Source organism: Mesoplodon mirus (assembly GCF_964341445.2).
Source record: "Mesoplodon mirus genome assembly, chromosome: 9".
Taxonomy (NCBI): domain Eukaryota; kingdom Metazoa; phylum Chordata; class Mammalia; order Artiodactyla; family Ziphiidae; genus Mesoplodon; species Mesoplodon mirus.
The window spans coordinates 22,805,507-22,824,531 of NC_138985.1; the positions used below are offsets into that span (position 1 = coordinate 22,805,507).

A 19,025-nucleotide genomic window follows, 5' to 3' on the forward strand; every position below is an offset into this window, starting at 1 on the left:
TTGGTCTCCTAATGGTCATTCCAGTTCTCCTCACTGCATTCTTTCCCATCTGTAAAATGGGTATGATAATAATTCTTACTGCCTGGAGCACTCCTACAAATTGTTTGGATTTTAGCTCGAGCATCGCTTTCTTAGGGGAGCCTTCTGTCTCCAACTTATCTTCTCCCTAAAGCTGTTCTTCCTTCTATTTCTGTATTGACTGCCTATTTCTGTATTGCTTTCACTACCCACCCTGCCATCTAAGGTAGAAAGTTTGGAGCCATCATCACTGTTTCCTTCACTTTTATTCTCACTTTCAGAATTGATAGAACTTGGTGATTGTAGCCAACCTTACTGGGGTCTCACCTGTATCCTTTTAGCACTCACTTTTTCTTTTTTTTTTTTTTTGTGGTACATGGGCCTCTCACTGCCGTGGCCTCTCCCGCCGCGGAGCACAGGCTCCGGACGCACAGGCTCAGCAGCCATGGCTCACGGGCCCAGCCGCTCCGCGGCATGCGGGATCCTCCTGGACCAGGGCACGAACCCGTGTCCCCTGCATCGGCAGGCGGACTCTCAACCACTGCGCCACCAGGGAAGCCCACTCACTTTTTCTTTTCATGTTCACCCAAACCCTTCTTATTGGAAGCACCAGGGACTCTTTGCCCGAGAGATTTCTCCGGCTGTTGGTGCTTACTCAGCCCACTTACAGGGCAGGCCAGATGTGCCAGGGAGTTAAAATCCCTACGAGCAGTCCTAAACCAAAGCCTGATGGAAGTTGATGGATATATTTTGGGTAGGACAACTCTGAAGCATGCTGTATGCTGTCTTCCAGAGGTGTCCAGTGAGTCTGAGACACAATTGCCCACAGTGGTAATCTGCTCATTAATGTAACTGAAATTGTTTCCATCTCTTTTCCATTCCCTACTGATGCTTTCTTGGTTCATCTCTCCAACAGACTTGTTGCACTCAAATGCTTGTCTCCAGGTCTGCTTCTAGATGTAGTCAAGTAAAACAGTGACTAATTAGATATTGGGATAAAGGGAAGAATTGAGAATGGCTATGATATTTTTTCCTATGGATGACTGGCTATTTGGAGGTATCATGAATTATAAATATAAAGGAGACAATATGTATTTAATATTTTAGGTATTAGATAATTGCCATGGAGGTGCTGGCAGAACCCCCCAGTTGGATGTGTTCAGTAGACAGCTGAAAATATGGAATTGGAGTCTAGGAGAGAAGTAGAGACGAGCTAAGGATCTAGGAGTTATCAGTATCAGTGTATGCAGGTGGGTGCCAAAGCCAGGAAAATGGTTAAGATGGCCAAAATGCTTATTTACAGAGGAAAGAAGAGGGAGCATGGATACTGAGTACAAAGTGGCAGCCTCTATAACAAACACTAAACATCATTCATATCTTCTCCCCTAAAACAGCTTACCTCAGCAAGGAGTAATTTCTTTTTTTCTTTTCTTTTTTTTGGGGGGGCCATGCTGCGAGGCTTATGGGATCTTAGTTTCCCAACCAGGGATAAAGCTGGGTCCTTGGCAGTGAGAGTGCCGAGTCTTAACCCCTGGACCGTCAGGGAATTCCCATTAATTTCTAATTAGTATTTAAATCCACAGTGACTGGGCAGTAAACTTTCAAGAAATGTAGAATTAAGTTTTATCCATGCTATACAGAGTTATTGCAAAGCAAGGATCAGACCTTAGATCTCTGTGCTCAGTTCTGAAGACAATGGTTTTCAGTGTCTCTTTAAAAAGTATGATATCACCCCCACCCCCCACCCATTCTAATTTGCTTCAACAGGGAGGTGTGTTTCCCAGCTGAGGAGATAGAAGGTAGTGTGTTTTCTACACATTGCCAGTTAGCTTAGTTACTTAGAGCAGGATGCCGGTGATACCACAGTCTGTGACCCCCATCTCTTACATGGCATTTGAACTGAGGGAGAGATTATAAAGCAGTAATTAAGACTAAAGGCTTTGACCTCAGGGCTGCAGCTATCTGTCCTTGGTGAGACCTTGGGGGTGTTGTTTAACCTCTCAGGGCCTCATCCAAGAAGTAGAAATACTCGGAATCCTTCGTATAGTTAGGGATAAAGTGAGATAGTGCCCGGAAAGTGCTGAGATTCCTCAGCCTAGCAGCATCAAGAACTGGTGAAACCTTACTTTTTGTAGTGTGCTTTAAGCAAACGATAGCTTTACGAAAGCAAACGCCTTTCAAGTATTCTATAAGATTACATCGCAACTCCGGACACTTTCATTCCCCTAGAACAGTCCCTCATTCCCCGCTGCCACAAAGCACTACGCTCCTTACGACAGTGTACGACGCCGAGCCTGACTGGTCCGCACGGCGCGGGCCAATCGCGCGGCGCCCGACCGATGACGTAGGCCGCGCTCGTGCATGCGCAGAGCGGGGAGACCTTGGCGAGGCGGCGGAGACGCTTAGTGGAGGTGAAAGCTTTGGCGGAAAGGAAAGTCCAGCGGCAAGATGCAGAGCTGGAGTCGTGTGTACTGTTCTTTGGCTAAGGTGAGGGCCGACTGGGTGGGGTCGTGCTGAGCTAGAGGCACAGAGAGGCCCGCTGACGGAGTCCGGGACGCGGCCTACTTGGTGGGGTTGGGAGAGGCCGGCGGCCAGGCCGGGACCAGCTGCGGCTCCACCCCTGAACCGGCTCAGCCCGGGCGGCGGCTCGGAGGCAGAGGCCTGGGCGGTGGAGAGGCCCGGCCGGTTTTATGGGTTGTATGACGGCCAGCAGTCACACACAGTTCCCTCCCAAGCCTGGGCCGTGGGGCCTGGCGGTCGCACATAGGCCTTGCCCCCTTGGCGGAGGAAGTATGAGTCTACCTTGCCCCATATGGTCGATTCTTTTTCATACCTTTTGCTAATCCTCGTCCCGGCCCCTGAGTGGCCTTTCTACAGTGGACAGGTAACCTTGGGCCACCGCTTGAAAGACCCAGACCGAGTCAGCCCTAACATGTAGCCCTAGGAATTCCTCGAAGGTCCCTTCCGCGTTTGCAGTTTTAAGCTAGTGTGCATTGACTTCCCTCTTAGCAGCTTGTATTTTTAATTGTAACAGGTTATCCTCAGGAAAGCTTTCCTTTTTCATTTATGTACCAAATACAGCCAAAGTGTATATATGTGGGATCGTGGCTGGATACAATATTGATGCAGACCTTAAAAATAATACAGTAGTCAGACTCCTTTGTTTCAAACATGAGTAGCTTATGTTTTCCGAAGTTAATGTAACATGGTAGAAGTCGTACTTTTAGTGAAAGGCAGAGCTGGGACTAAAACTCAGGGCTGATATTTATTCTGCTGTTCTTTGGACCGCTGTCCTGACCTCAGCAAGAAGTGCCTTGAAATAGACAACGTTACTAGCTCAGTGTAGGTTTTGTCACTGCTTCCCATTTGCCTTCTGTGATCGGAGCTATTTGCTTTGTTCTTTTGTGCCTCACCGTTCTTAGGAGATAGTAGCCATCCACATTTAGAGGTTGTTGTGGAGATTATGATGCAGTTTGTAAAACCGTAGTAGCTCTTGAATATGAGTACATTACTTGGTGCATTTTTCTAAGGTATTTTGTCTCATTTTCTATTCCTGTTGGACGGTTCAGGTACATCTTCATAGGTTGTACATGGATCACGTGTAAAAGGTTTGCATAATGAAATTATCCAAGTACTTAAGCTAGAACTTTGAACACTTTAGTTATGACATTAAAATGATCCCTGGTACCAAAAGTTAGCCATGCTTCCTTAAAATTTAATAAAATTTAACACCATTGAGTAACATGTTTTAGTTAGGTTAAATATGGAATGGGATGTTGACTGTTCATAATGAAAAGTGTGGCAAGCTGACTGTTTTTACAGAAGAGGAGAAATTGATATGTAACCTCTGTGGCAGTGGAAGATACATTAATAATCATTGCTTGATACATTTGCCTTAACTCATTCTTTTCAAGGACCTTCAGGAGTTCTGTATTTTGAAATCATATTTTACATAATAGGAACATTTTCTTTTCTTTGTTTCAGAGAGGCCATTTCAATCGAATATCTCATGGTCTGCAAGGAGTTTCTGCAGTGCCACTGAGAACTTATGCAGATCAACCAAGTAAGTAGTTAGTAAAACAGGTTTTCCTCATATGAACTCATATTTCCTTTGTGTTTAAATGTAAAAGCAAGTGAACGGTAGAGTAACTAATAATAAAGTAATCAGTCATAGAATTCACTTGTTCATATGTTTATTCACTTAAATGTTTATTGAGCATCTAGTGTGTTCCGGGTGGTGAATGAGGCAAAGCCCTCCTGTTATGGAACTTATAGTCTGGGGGTAAAAGACAAACAGTACACAAGAAACGGAAATATTTTGGGAGGTCTTTGAAAACGAAAGCTGGTAATTGGGAGGTAAGGAGGCTATTTTAGATAGGGTGTCAGGGCTTTTCTGTGTAAGGGCCTGAGTAAAGTGAGGGAGTGAGAAGTTTATTTCAGGCAGAGGCAAACAGCAGTGAGAAGGGTCTGAGGTGAGAATTCAGTTGTGAGGTTTAAGGAATTGCAAGAAGGCTGGTGTGGCTAGAGCAGAGACCCATAGAGTGTAAAACCAGAGAGGTAGGCAGGGATCAGATATGGAGGGTTTTATATGCCAGGCCAGGATTTTACTCCCAAGTGTGAGGGGAAACCACTGAAGGGTGTTGGGCAGAGGAGCGATTTTATATGTTTACACTTGAAAAGTTCCGCACTTCCTCTGCAGGGGGCATGGGTTTTGATCCCTGGTCGGGGAACTAAGCTCCCGCCTGCTGTGCTGTGTGGCCAAAAAAAACCCCAAAAAACTTAATTCTGTCCACTGGGTAAGATGGAGTGTGTTAGTTGCTTAACACTGTTTAGAATGATGAGAAATCTTTTTCCACACTGAATGAAAATCTTGGTGGGCTTATCAAAAGCACGTTTTAAAGACTAGAAGAATGTACCCTGAAAGGAAGCTATGGGCTATGAATACTTTTTTCTTTATACTTTTCTATATTTTTGAAGTTTCTGTAAAGGATATGTAATTTATTTTTTAAAGTATTTAAAACAGGGAGTTAATGGGTAAGATACTTTGGCCTCCCAGTACCAAGACTACTGAGTATTGAGTATTTGAAATTATCTGGTTATTTTGTTTGTTTGTTTGTTTGCGGTACGTGGGCCTCTCACTGCTGTGGCCTCTCCCGTTGCGGACGCGCAGGCTCAGCGGCCATGGCTCACGGGCCCAGCCACTCCGCGGCATGTGGGATCCTCCCAGACCGGGGCACGAACCCGTGTCCCCTGCATCGGCAGGCGGACTCTAAACCACTGCGCCACCAGGGAAGCCTGAAATTATCTGTTTTGACATTTTTTGGAATCGCTCATATAATCATAAGTAAAGTTGCACATGATGTCTTAAAGCTTCATTATAGAAACCATTAACTGGGGGGAGCTGTGACCATCAGTCTCCCTGCATCCTGTGAAATAATTTTATCCTGTATCCTTAAACTGTTGTCAAACTATTATCATTTTGTATATTCCTAGGAGAAAGAGGAGGAGGAGGATTTGGGTCACTGATGACCAACAGTGGGAGATTTATCCTAGCTTTGAACAGGTCAAGAAATCCTTTAAAAAATACAAATTTGATGGTGGTGGGGTTGGGGGGAGTTGGACCCGTTATGTCCTTTGTCCCTTCTTTCCCCCTTTCAGTTTATTGAGGTATAATTGGCATACACCCTTTGTCTCTTTTGTTAAATGGGATTATTATTTATTCTTCTCAGCTCAATAGGAGAAATATTAGATCTTCATTTCCAAGCATGCAAGTAAAGACTTTCCATGGCTCATTCTACACCTTTGGTATTACATATTCAAGGAGGACTTATTCAGTACCTTCTATTTGCCAGGCAGTCCCTGGGCAGGAACTTAGATTGTAATGTTACGGGGATAACTGAGCACGCATGAATCCAATAATGTAGTGATCCCTTGACATCGAGTAAGTTATAAATCCTTTAGTACCCATGTAGATTCCGTGCATAAAGTCTTTGGTTTCATGAAGTAACAAGCGTTTTTTGTACATATTTATATTTGTCTGAGGTGTTTATTTAATGTCTGTACTTTCCTCAAGAGTGCACACTTCATTAGGTCAAGGACTGTGATTTGTGACTGTTTAGCATCAAAAATGGTACAGTAGGTACTCAGTGCATATTTATTGAATAAACTCTGGGCCCATGCCTGGTACACAGTGAGTACCCAGCAGCAACAGGGATATTAACTGATGCATTTGAGGGCTTACTCTGTTTTAGGCACAGTCTTTAATCCTTGTGGCTCTCCTACCAGGTATGTGCTGCTATTTTCCCCATTTAGTGAATGGAGGAGCTGAGTCGAGAGAGCTTAGCTAGGAAATGACAGAGCTGGGAAAACTCTTCTGACTCTAGAGCTTACACTCTTTATCCTTGTTCTCTTTGGCTTGCCTCGTTACATGAGTATTGCTTGACCAACTTGAGGAGTTCAAGCTTATTATGATACAGTCCCTGTTACAGCATCTGGGAGGTGTTTGAATATGAACCAAGTTCATCAAGATTTGAAAAGTATTGTGTGTTGTTGTTGATATGACCTGTTTCATGACAGGAATAGACTTACAGCCCTTCATCAGTCACATTTGCTATGTTAATTTATTCATTCATTATTTCAACAGATATGGAGTATCTACTCTGTGCTAGTTATTGGACTAGTTGCTGGGATACAACAGTGAACAGGACAGACAAGATGCAGCTTTACAGTTTACAGTCCACTGGGGAGTATAAACATCCAACAAATAATTGTGATAAGGACTCCACAAACTGAGCATTGGGAGTTATGACATCTGTATATGGATCAGGAATGGCCACAGTTATTTTCTAAGGAAATGATGGTATCTGAAAAGGGTTGGGGTGGGAGTGGGTATGGGAGGAGGTGTTCCAGGTAGAAGGACCTGCATGTGGGAATATTTTGATGCGAGAAGGAGCATAGTGCATTTGAGGAGCCCAGAAAGGGCCAGTGTGGCTGAAATGTGTTGACGGTTGACTTCTCCGGGTTACAGAAGACCCTAACTCTTTATTTTAAGGGCAATTGGAGGTCATTGAAGTGTTTTAAGCAGGGGCATGATAAAATCAGATTTGTTTTTAAAGCTCGTTTTGGTTGCAGATCAGAGTTTTTATTGTAATAACTTTTTCTCTCATTAGTAAGAACCAGGGCTCTGTCATTCATTGGTAGCCCAAGAGCTTAGAATTGTGTCTGTAATGTGAAATACATGCTATCAGTATTTATTTCTAGGTAGATGGACCAGAATGTATGTGGGTAGACCAGCCCAATTCTGTGCGTGTTAAGGTACCAGTAATTCATTATTGCTGCAGCTTAAACTGCATGATATTGGTGGATAAGCAGAATGTGGTGGAAGATGAGGCTGGAGAAATAGTTATTGAAGAGATGTAGATGTGTATTTAGGAACTTGGATTTTATCTAACAAGAGGCAGGGAAACCAATGAGGAGCAAGAGAATAAAGTCCTAGTTGGGTTTTGGCAGGAGGGGACAGCGTGGTAGCTGAGGAGGGTGGGGATGAGACTGAAGGCTGCAGGACTAACATTGGCAGGAGGCTCTGAGAAGGGAAGAAACATGTGTCGAGTGCCCAGTGTGCAGCTGGCACTCTCCCAGGATCTTGACATACCTCATCTCTCACCTCTCAGCCCTGGGATGTAGATATGACTGTCACTGCTATGCCTGTGTTGCATCGAAGCCCAGAGAGATTAAATAATTTACCCAAGAATTGAAGAGAGGGTAGAGCTCATATTTGAACTCAGGTTTGTTTAACTTCAAATCCTTTCTTCTTTTACTGTGTTTCTCTTCCGTTACGGACTAGAGGGTTGTAGGGTTATCATCAGAAAGTAAAAGTATTAGAATTCAAGATTTTCTTTGAAGCTGAACGGTTTAGGGTGATCACAGGTAGAGGATGTGACTATGGAAATAGACTGAAGATTAAGGCTATTGATTATTTTATTGTATTTTTTGTTTTGTTTTTCGGGTGTTTTTTTGTTTTTTGTTTTTTTTTTGGCTGCACCCCGCGACATGTGGGATCTTAGTTCTCCGACCAGGGATTGAACCAGTCAGTGCCCCCTGCAGTGGAAGTGCAGAGTCTTAACCACTGGACCGCCGGGGAAGTCCCAGGCTATTGATGATTTTAAAACAGACCGCCCCCCCATCAACAAAACAACAAGTAAACATTACAACAAGTAGCATATACTCATTTAGTGAAATTGGTAATTAATAATTACTGCCTTATATTGCTTTTCCTATTCCTTTTTTTTGTTTTAAAAATAATCTTGATTTATCTACATTTTGATACGTGCCTATTTCCCCTAACTATAACGTAAGGTTTTTGAAGGTAGTGATGATTTCCTCATAGGATAGGCATTCATGAAATTTGATTTCATTCTGATAATGAAGAGCTTCCTGTCATTTTCGTTGGAGTTCCTGATTGACCTGGAGATTATGGGATCATCTGAGTGTTTGGGAGGCATAATGGTGTAGGAGCATAGGCTTCAGAATCTAAAGAATATGGCTTGAATCCTGGCTGGATCAGTTACTAATTGTGCAACCTTATACAGGTTGTTTAGTTACCCTCAGCCTTATCTTCTCCCTGTTAAATGGCAGTAATAACTGTGTAACAGAGATGTGCCGAGGCTTAAATAAGACAACAGGAAGCATTTAGGTCACTACCTGGCGTGTATATTATCCAAGTGGCAGATAATATTGCTGACTGATTTCTTAAAACATGTGTTGTAATTTGTTGATGATTACAGTTGGTTTGTAACCGGACACCTTTACTTCAGTGGTAGCCTTGATAATGTGGTAGCCTTCGTTTCCTCATAATGATATAATAAGTAACATTTGTAGAGTAACTTGTAGAGCACGTTTTCCTGCTTTTTCTTTCAGTTTATTTCATGGCGTTGACTAATTAAGTCAGTCACCTCTTACTGTACCCCAGTGTTTTTTAAAGTATCAACCCAGTAGCTTTCTCCCGGTAGTTTACTGCCACCTGAAATGAAGATTGCTATCCAGCTGTCTTCTGCCGTTTTGGCTTAGTCATCGTTCTCTTATGCTATCAATTTGTATATCCTTTTCAGCTTTTCTTTTTCACTTTTAAAGGCTGATTCTAGTTTTGTAAAATTATATATTAAGTGTTCCCTAAATTAATGTGTTTGGTTTAACTACTTTTCTATATCCTGATTTTTAAAACTACTTTAAAATTGAGAAATGCTTCTTGACAAGGAGATGGTGAGTCAGAATCAGGTATTGTAAACTGTCACTTGCAAGCAGCTTTTGGTAAAGGTGAAAGCTAGCTGGTTTGTTTTTCCAGTATTTTATTATGAAAAATTTCAAACATTTAGAAAAGTTGCAAGAATTTTACAGTGAATACCCATGGATTCTTCACATTTTACTATACTTACATTATCACATACCTGTTCATCCATATATGTATCCATTCATTCTTCTTACTTTTCTGATGCATTTCAAGGTAAATTGCAGACATTGGTGTACTCCCCCTAAATAATAGCTTATTTTTGAAGCTTTGCATTGGATCATACCCTCCTATACTTTCAGTTGACAAATCTTCAGATGAAGACTTCTTTTTTCCCTTCATCTTTGTGCTTCCTAGCACTTTAGTGGGATTCTGATGGAATGGTACACTTAGTATCTTCAGTGCAAGGTGAACTGTTTTTTGGTATTTTCTACGGTTTTTAAAAAGACCTAAGATGACACAGTAAATTGGGAAATAAAATGCAAGTATTTTGGCTTTTTTGTGTTTAAATTTAATCAACAAACATGTATATTATAACCAAAAAAATGTTAAAAAAAATCAGCAGAGAAACATGTTTTGTAGCTTGTATTTAGATTACTGTGAAATTAAAAATTAGGACCCAAACTAAGGGATATTGTTTAGGTCCTGATTTGGTTCAAGACTTGAAAAAAGAAATACATTTTATTACATACTTAATTCTGAATGTGAAAGAGTGAACCAAGCATTGTGGCCAAAAAGCATAAATGGATTAGTAAAAATTGAAGCAATACTTTTATCATGTATTGGACCAGCTATAGTTTTTTCATGTATTGAGTAATCCTAATTATCATCTGACATAACCAAGGAGAATCAGTACTATGATTTATTCAGTAGGACGATTCTTAGATTTTGTGGATAACTGGCTAGGCTAACTTGTTAGTTGTCGTCCAACATAGAGGTTATTTGATTCTGTTCAGGCCAGCAAAGGTCTTTTGAATGATACTACACTCCCATCCCCTAGGAGGTGTGTGTTTTGTGGGGGAGGGATGATAAGAAATTAAAATTGCTGTCTTTGTAGGTCAGAATATAGTTATTATACAGTGAATACTTACTATGTACGTTCCAGGTACTATGCTAAGCTATTTGTATACATTATTTATTCTGTATTACAACCCTATGAGGTAGATTTTCTTGTACTGTTTATTTTTCAGATGAGTAAACTGAGGGTGAAGCAGGTTAAATTACTCATCTAAGGTCAGATAGCTAGTAATTATAAAGCTTGATTATTGCCCTTGGGGATAGGTGAAACTGAGGAATGGAGTAGTTTGAATAATGGAAATACCACTGGAAGGAGAGACAGAAATTTTGTCTCTGCCACACGATTGCTAGATGACCTTGGGCAAGTTAATTGACCTCTCTGAACCTAGTGTTTTTTATCTGTGATATATCGGATATATGCCATCCTTACCTTCCTCCTAGGAAGTTCTGGGGAAAACATGATAATATATGTGAAAGTGTGTTAAAAACTGCTAAATGCTAGGTTGCAGTGACAGTTGGGGGGTGGAGAAGGGAGACTGTCTCTAACTCTAACAGTTATTGTTGCTTTATTTGATGTTGGATTGAGGAGAATGGGAATAATTGGACTTAATTTTACATTTGTATCATAATTATTATATTTCTCAGGCTACTGATCAAAGTTAATTTTCAGTTTCTTATCTTTATATGATAAATGTCCAGAATAATTCATTGAGTTCTGTTTAGCCTATTATCTTAAACTATACAAAATGTATCATTATTCAAATAAAGTTCAAAACGTATTTGCCATGCATCATAGGGAAGCAGAGTTTTCCCCCTGATATCTTAGAAGTTAAGTGCCTGAAAAGGATATAATCAGTCTTAAATTTATTGAGAGAACTAAAGTATTATACAAAATTATCTTATTTAATCCAAACATCAATCATTTAAGACAGTGTTATTGTTCCTGTATGACAGAAAAATGAGGTCACTTAGTCACACAACTAATAAGTGACAGGAGCTGAGATTTGAAGCCAGGTGTGTCAAGATTCCAAAGCTCAGGCTCTTTCCTTCATACAGATGTGTCAGTAAATGCCTGTCCGTTACGAAACTATGGAATTTAGCAAGGTCAGTGGGTACAAAGCTCAGTTGTATTTTGGTATGCCGTAATGAATAAATAGAAAACAAAATTTAAAAATCTGTGCCGTTTTCAGTTATGTCAAAGAACATCAGGTACCTAGGAATGAATAGTACTGTGTAGAAAATGCTGATTTTTTGCACTTTCTTGGAGGTGTAAAATGTAAGATTTTTTTTTTAATGTACTGTTTTTGGTCGATATTAAGCAATTTATTGTTTTGTATCCATTTGCTTTTATTGTAGTTGATGCTGATGTAACAGTGATAGGTTCTGGTCCTGGAGGATATGTTGCTGCTATTAAAGCTGCCCAGTTAGGCTTCAAGGTAAGGTTTAGGCTCAGACTAGGTGTTGATTCCTTTTCATTTGGCAAGAGTTGATCACATTCACAAAATACTTTGCAGGTAATTAATAATGGTAAATAATTTCTTAATTCTATAAATTATATTTAGGCCTGAGACTAATGAAGAGAGAGGGTTTATTCGATTGTAGTATTTTCATGAAATGGAACGTGAAGTCATTATTTTTCCCCTCCCCCCAATACTTTTTTGTTTTGGCTTCTAATCACACTTTGGAAGATACAGTAATAGAGCCAGAAACATGTATTTGGTTGTTAAACAAAAATATCTTTTAGAATAATTCGCTTTTGGGTTAGTATTCTTCAAATAATAAATTATAAAGGAGTCTGTTTCATTCTCACAAACACAGCTTCAGTAGCATGTTTTGTAGAAGAATTAAGACAGATATATTTGGAATTTTAGTGAACCGAAACATTGCAGGTTATGTGCAGTAAATAATGTTTTCTTTGGTTGTAGGCAGTCTGTGTTGAGAAAAATGAAACACTCGGTGGAACATGCTTGAACGTTGGTTGTATTCCTTCTAAGGTGAGCATATGTTTTGTGCAGTGCAGAAATTTTTTCATTAGCCACCAGCTAGAAGGATATATTGAGATTCAAATATTAAACTAATACAGTTATTAAAAAATAAACCAGGGATGATAAAAACACGTTTTTCCCTTGTTAAAACTTAGAGTACTGTCATCAGTCTGCCATAGATTCCTGAAATAATTTCCTTGTCTCAGAATGCCTAGCCTTTGAGCTAGCCTCTGATGACAGACTCTGATGTTCCACTTTTTTTTTTTTTAGTTTTCCTTTACAGTGAAACAGATAATAGGTAGTAACTGCTTCTTTTAGCCCCTTTATATATGAAAATATGACTGCTTTTTTAACTTGCCTTTCTGAAGTGTGTATTTAATTCATTGCTTTTAAAGAAAGTAAAGATGTTTTTTCATTCTTGTTTGTTGAACATTTAAGTCGTTATTGTTTGTCTTAGATTAATTATGTAAGAACAGAAACTGAATTGGTGTAGTCCTATATGCTATTTCACGTAGAGAATGTCATTTTGTAAGTGGTTTTTTATTATATATAGTTTGTGAAATTTGATAATTGAGTCTATTTCCTTTAGGCTTTATTGAATAACTCTCATTATTACCATATGGCCCATGGAAAAGATTTTGCATCTAGAGGAATTGAAAGTATGTATACCTTTCATATTTAGCAATATTTTCACTTAACTTGACTCTTCTGGCTTAACTTGACTTGTGTCTAATCAGTGTGTAATATATGTTCAGTGAGGGAAGCGTAAGACAAAGATCTTAATGTGAGAAGATTTATTTAAGAAAGAAGGCTTAAATTTATATTTCTACTATGATATCTTGTGTTCCTTTGCTAACGTGTGTGTGTGTGTGTGTGAGAGAGAGAGAGAGAGGGGAGTCAGTTTTTATTTCCCTGAAACCTAGAGATCATTGGGAGGCGCTGGATTCCTGAGTGCCATGGGCAAATTAATGGTGAAGGAAGCAAAGTCTCCTTAAGTTGTCGGTAGTGGAAAGAGATGCAAGGAGAGGGGGAAGGATGCAGCATAGTGGAAAAGAAGGACATTTCATAACATTTTAATTTGTTATGTCATGTCTCCTGCCATTCTTTTTGGACTGTTTTCATTTCATCCTTTTTCTCCAATTATTGTTGTTTACAGATATCTATATCTATCTATATCTATCTATATCTATATCTATCTTATATCTATATCTATATATAGTTTGGCCCTTCTAGGAAGGGCCGAAACACACCTTGGTTGGAGGGGGGGTGGTGTTAATTGATTTTCCTTCATTTATTTCTTCGTAGCGGTAGGTTTCTGAAAGATTGGGCTGTAGTGTAGGCAGGCAGGAAGATATAGGAGTGATGTATATACATTAAAGCAAATATATTAAGCTAGACGAAAAGTAGAATCAAAACTCACTTTCTGTGCCCACAAAGGAAAGAAGAGACAGGGTTAGTCAAAGACATGCATTGTAGGTAAAGCTTCACGTTCTAGCTCTGTGACTTTAGGTAAATCAAATCTCTCAGGGCCTCTGTTTCCTCATCTTTAAGATACGTGTTGGTTGCATGAGCTGATTTCTGAGGTATGCTTACATGTAAAGTTCTGTTGAGTTTGAGTTTCTTTATCTTCTGAGTTGTTTCAGAGTTTTCTTCTGAATTGAGTGAGTAAAATCTAGTTTATTAAACTCTTTTATATTAAGCTTCTGTATTTGAAGTTTTCAAATGTGTATTTTTAGTAGTTGTTTCATGAGATTTACCCTTTTGTTTGCAATTTCCAGTGATGTTTCACTTTGTCATTTTTGTCAGTACTTAAATTTAAATCTCTTCCAGATTTATAGTTATCATAAGGTGTTTGGAGAATATATTGTCATAATGGGGTGTAATGTTTCATTTTGGACTTCGTTTTTCCTGAAGGTGGACTTTTTACAGTGTGTGATAGGTTCTGTTATTGTGATAGGACGCTGTTTGCCTTTTGCCAGCTACGATTATTGTATCAGTCATTAGATTAAAAAATTGTAATACTGCCTTTTATACAGTTCCGTAAGCATTAGGCTGCAGTTTCTTAGACCTTGATTAGTGAAACATACCACACGTTGCTTCAGGAATTTAGCTACGGACTAAAGATTTATTTACCAAATTGTAGTGTCTGAAGTTCGCTTGAATTTGGAGAAGATGATGGAGCAGAAGAGTAACGCAGTCAAAGCTCTAACGGGTGGAATCGCCCACCTGTTCAGACAGAATAAGGTCAGTGTGTTTCCTGTGCACATGTTTGCTGTAGTTTACGTACACCGTCACATTGCGTTATGCTCACAGTGATGTCATTGGAACTTGGCCGCTGGAGAATACTTAGTTTAAAACAGTACGTTAACCTGACGTAGATTTCCCCGATACATGTAACAAAACGTCTGCCGTTCCACACGTGGCATTACTAAGTAGGGAAGTATTGTGTATTGGATAACTGATTTAATAGTTTTTTCTGACTACTCATATTTGTTTCTCCAAAAAGTTATTTTAAATGTTGTGAATTTATAAACATTATTTTTTAAAGGTTGCTCATGTAAATGGATATGGAAAGATAACTGGGAAAAATCAGGTCACCGCTACAAAAGCCGATGGCAGCACTCAAGTTATTGATACAAAGAACATTCTTATAGCCACAGGTTCCGAAGTCACTCCTTTTCCTGGAATTACGGTATTTACATGTCTTACAGCTGTCACAACCTTCCTACAGAAATATGTTTTATAAGCGACTTTATGCTCTTTATGAACTTTGAATGACAGATCTCTGACAGAAGTACTATATGTTGACAGTCATTCAGCTTTAGGAAATTGCCTGTCTTTATTCTGCAGTGATCGTGACCAGAAATAGAACACTGTATATTAAGATATATTTCAATTCAATATGAAGTTAAAATTGACCATTTTGTTTTGAAATGCTGAATGATAAATTTTTAAGTGAGCATTTTTAATGGGTTTTGATAAAATTGAGTCTATGGATAAAAGTCATAAGTAGCTCAAAGCAAATAAATGACCTAGTATTTTTAGTGATTATACTGAGATCACAGTTTATAATCAGTAGGTTTTTCCAAATAATTTTGATTATATCTTTTTTTTAAATTACAGATTGATGAAGATACAGTAGTGTCATCTACAGGTGCTTTGTCTTTAAAAAATGTTCCAGAAAAGATGGTTGTCATCGGTGCAGGAGTAATAGGTGTAGAATTGGTGAGTGATGTTTTTTTTCTGCCCCTTATTACTTAACATGGAGTTGGACAGGACTTAGTGGTGCCCTGTTTGATTCTTTGTATAACATCACAGGTAGATCAGCATTGAGGGGTTCTTTTTGTTTCTTTTTAAAATATTTATGTACATCCATTAGTTTTTTTTAAATAATTTTTTAAGAAAAATTTTTGGCTGCTTTGGGTCTTCGTTGTTACATGCGGGCTTTCTCTAGATGCGGCGAGCAGGGGCTACTCTGTGTTGCAGTGCACAGGCTTCTCGTTACGGTGGCTTCTCTTCCTGCGGAGCACGGGCTCTAGGTGCGCGGGCTTCAGTAGTTGCAGCACGTGAGCTCAGTAGTTGTGGCTCACTGGCTCTAGAGCGCAGGCCCAGTAGTTGTGGTGCACGGGCTTAGTTGTTCCCTGGCATGTGGGATCTTCCCGGACCAGGGGTCAAACCCGTGTTCCCTGCATTGTCAGGCGGATTCTTAACCACTGCACCACCAAGGAAGTCCCAGCATGGAGTTTTGCTTAGACACTTATCTAGTAGTAAAGAATTTTCAAGGCAACCTATTTAAGTAATCATTAGTCATTAGAACATTCTCTTTTGTTTTGAAATCTGCTTCCCTGTATCTTTCACATTTCCTTTTCCCTAGAACTGGACTAATTTTTAAAAATCTACCAGCCCTTCGACCCTTCAGCAGACAGCTCTCATTCTGAGTGAATTACATTTCAGATAAAGACATGACTTATGTGACCTGACTCTTCCCTGCCTCTCCATCCTCATCTCGATCCCTCTTAACTCAAGTTTTAGAAATGTCAGACTACTTGAAGTTCTCTGAATACTGTGCTGTCTCCTACCTTTTTGCTGCCTGGTTCTCCCTTCTTGTCCATCTGGCAGTTTTCATGTTTGTCCAGTGACCTCTATCCCTCCATTTTAGGAGTCCTTTCCCAGGGCTGTTTTACCTTGTAATCGCCAAGAATGGCTCTACTTCTGAAATCACAAATCCAGACATTTTATTCTCTAACCATAAGCTCCTTTCCTCTTATTAAGTTATTCCTCAGGTAGACAGGCTCTCTAACTTAATCAAGTTTTCTAGTCCCTAGATCCCTCTTATGATTTTGCTCTCTGCCTTTATCCCATCTTGACTGCTTTCCCGAGCAGGTTAGATTCTATAATGTGTCACTTTGTTTATTTTATTTTATTTTATTTTTTGCGGTACGCGGGCCTCTCACTGTTGCGGCCTCTCCCGTTGCGGAGCACAGGCCCTGGACGCACAGGCTCAGCGGCCATGGCTCACAGGCCCAGCTGCTCTGCGGCATGTGGGATCTTCCCGGACCAGGGCACGAACCCGTGTCCCCTGCATCGGCAGGCAGACTCTCAACCACTGCACCACCAGGGAAGCCCCTATAATGTGTCACTTTAATCACTTCCTTACAGGTGTTCTTGAGTCCCTTGCCTTGCTATTCTGTCATATCTGCTTAGGAAAACTAGTCCTGGTTGAATTCAGCTGTCTTTTTATGCTATACCCAGGATACTGACTACACCAGGAGAAAGACACGCACCCTGCAGATTAGTACCTGTGTAAATTTTTGGCCACAGGTCTCAACAAGATCCTCAGCCTTGCTGACAACTCCATTATTTCCTTAGCTGGTACACTCTCCTGATGCCTGCAATGGTTGTTCCATTTCCCACTCATCTCAAACCTCTGCCAGCACAGCGTCTTCCCCTGTTTGCAGATGACCTTGTCTCCTAAATTGCACATAAGAGAAACCATCAGGTGAGAACTCCCTCAGCCTGATGCCCCAGATTTCAAAATATTTTTACCCATTGTTACACTTGTTCTCTTGATCTCTGTTGTAACTCTCGAAGTGCTTTTTTCCCTAAGACTGAGCCCTTCACCTGTGCTTGGTAGTGCATCATCTCCTGCCTTCTTGGGGACTTTGTTTTGTGATTTTTATTTTTGTATTTTTTTTTTTAGTCTTCAAACTCTCCTCTGTTTTTGCTTCCTTATTTACGTTTAAACCTGCTTCTCTGTGGGCACCTGTGTGCATTCACACATGCCAAGATGCCTTTGCACTCACAGACACGGGCTGTGTACACATAAGTAAGCCTTTTTTTGATCCTGTGTCCTCCTTCAGTTGCTAATTTTCCTCCCACCTTCTCTTCACAACCAGACTTCTTGAAAGAGATGCCCACACTCTGTTTCATCAGTTCCCACTCACTTCTTCGTCCATGGCTTCTTGTGCCATCAAATTGCTCTTGACAGGGCATGAATGGATTTATTGCTCAATCCAGTGGACTGTTTTCTTCACTGCTTTATTTGGTAGCAAACAGAATTGCTGGTTTTCTTGCGTTTGAAACTTTTCCCTTAACTTCTCTGATCAAACCACACTCTGTGGGTTTTCCAGCTGCCCTTTGGGCTGACTTCTCCTTCCCTTTCTCAGCCTTCCCTTTAATTGTTAGTATTACTCTAGGTTCTGTCTCAGGGTTCTATTCCAGACCCTTTTTGTCTTTCCACAGAATATTCTCTTCCCTCTTACCTCAGTTACACAAGGACTCGTAAATACTTACAGCCTAATCCTTTCTCCTTGCCTCTGAATTTTTATATCTGAATGCTTACCAGCATCTCTGTTTGAAGGTCTCACAGACCCTCAGTTCAGTAAGTGCCTCTTAACCTTTCTCTCCCTCTTTCACTCCCCAAAAATAAAACAAAGCCTGTTTCTTTTCTAACATTTCCCATCTCTGAGTGGTACTGCCATCTATCTAGAGGCCTAAAGAAGTTTGGAAACTATATGTGACCTCTTCCATGCTTTTGTGCCCCATACTGAGTCAGTCCCTGGGTTGTAATGTGATACTACCTGTTAGGTGGCTCATGAATATATCCTCTTCTTTTTTTTTTTTTTTTTTGCGGTACGCGGGCCTCTCACTGTTGTGGCCTCTCCCGTTGCGGAGCACAGGCTCTGGACATGCAGGCTCAGCGGCCACGGCTCACGGGCCCAGCCGCTCCGCAGCATGTGGGATCTTCCCAGACCGGGGCACGAACCTGTGTCCCCTGCATCAGCAGGCGAACTCTCAACCACTGCGCCACCAGGGAAGCCCCTCTTCTTTTCATGTATCTACTTAGATCCCAGTTCATGCCAAGATCATGTCTTACCCTGGGTTTCTCTTACTTTAACTTTTTCTAATCTGTTTTCCCCAGAGTGGCTGAAGTGATTTTTCTGTAACACAAATGTAATCATGTCTCTTCCTGCTGAAAACCCTTCAATGACTCATTATAGCTGTTAGGATAAGTACAAACTCTTAAATGTAGGTTGGTGCTGGCTCAGATCTCCAGCCTCATTTCTAACCCCTTTCCCTCTCAAACTATGTTCAAGGTATATTGAAATATCAGTTCCTGAACAAGCTGCATTCTTTATCTGTAGGTAGGCCTTGCTTCTGTTTGGAACATTTCATCCCTCTACGAGTTTCTGCACTTTCTGAGCCCTTCCCTGCCTACCCTA

General features: G+C 40.4%; 1 protein-coding gene across 3 annotated transcripts in view; it reads left to right on the top strand.

The window, feature by feature from the left end:
• The first annotated feature begins 2,378 nt into the window (after positions 1–2,378).
• Positions 2,379–19,025, top strand: part of DLD (dihydrolipoamide dehydrogenase) — a 51,614-nt gene continuing 34,967 nt past the window's right edge. For all 3 annotated transcript variants that reach the window (XM_082632999.1, XM_082632997.1, XM_082632998.1), the window contains exons 1-8: positions 2,379–2,505; positions 4,003–4,081; positions 11,675–11,754; positions 12,244–12,312; positions 12,893–12,962; positions 14,447–14,547; positions 14,852–14,995; positions 15,427–15,528. In XM_082632999.1, the coding sequence (XP_082489125.1) occupies positions 2,467–2,505; positions 4,003–4,081; positions 11,675–11,754; positions 12,244–12,312; positions 12,893–12,962; positions 14,447–14,547; positions 14,852–14,995; positions 15,427–15,528 (684 nt within the window). In that variant the 5' untranslated portion in view covers positions 2,379–2,466. The remainder of the gene's footprint in view (positions 2,506–4,002; positions 4,082–11,674; positions 11,755–12,243; positions 12,313–12,892; positions 12,963–14,446; positions 14,548–14,851; positions 14,996–15,426; positions 15,529–19,025) is intronic.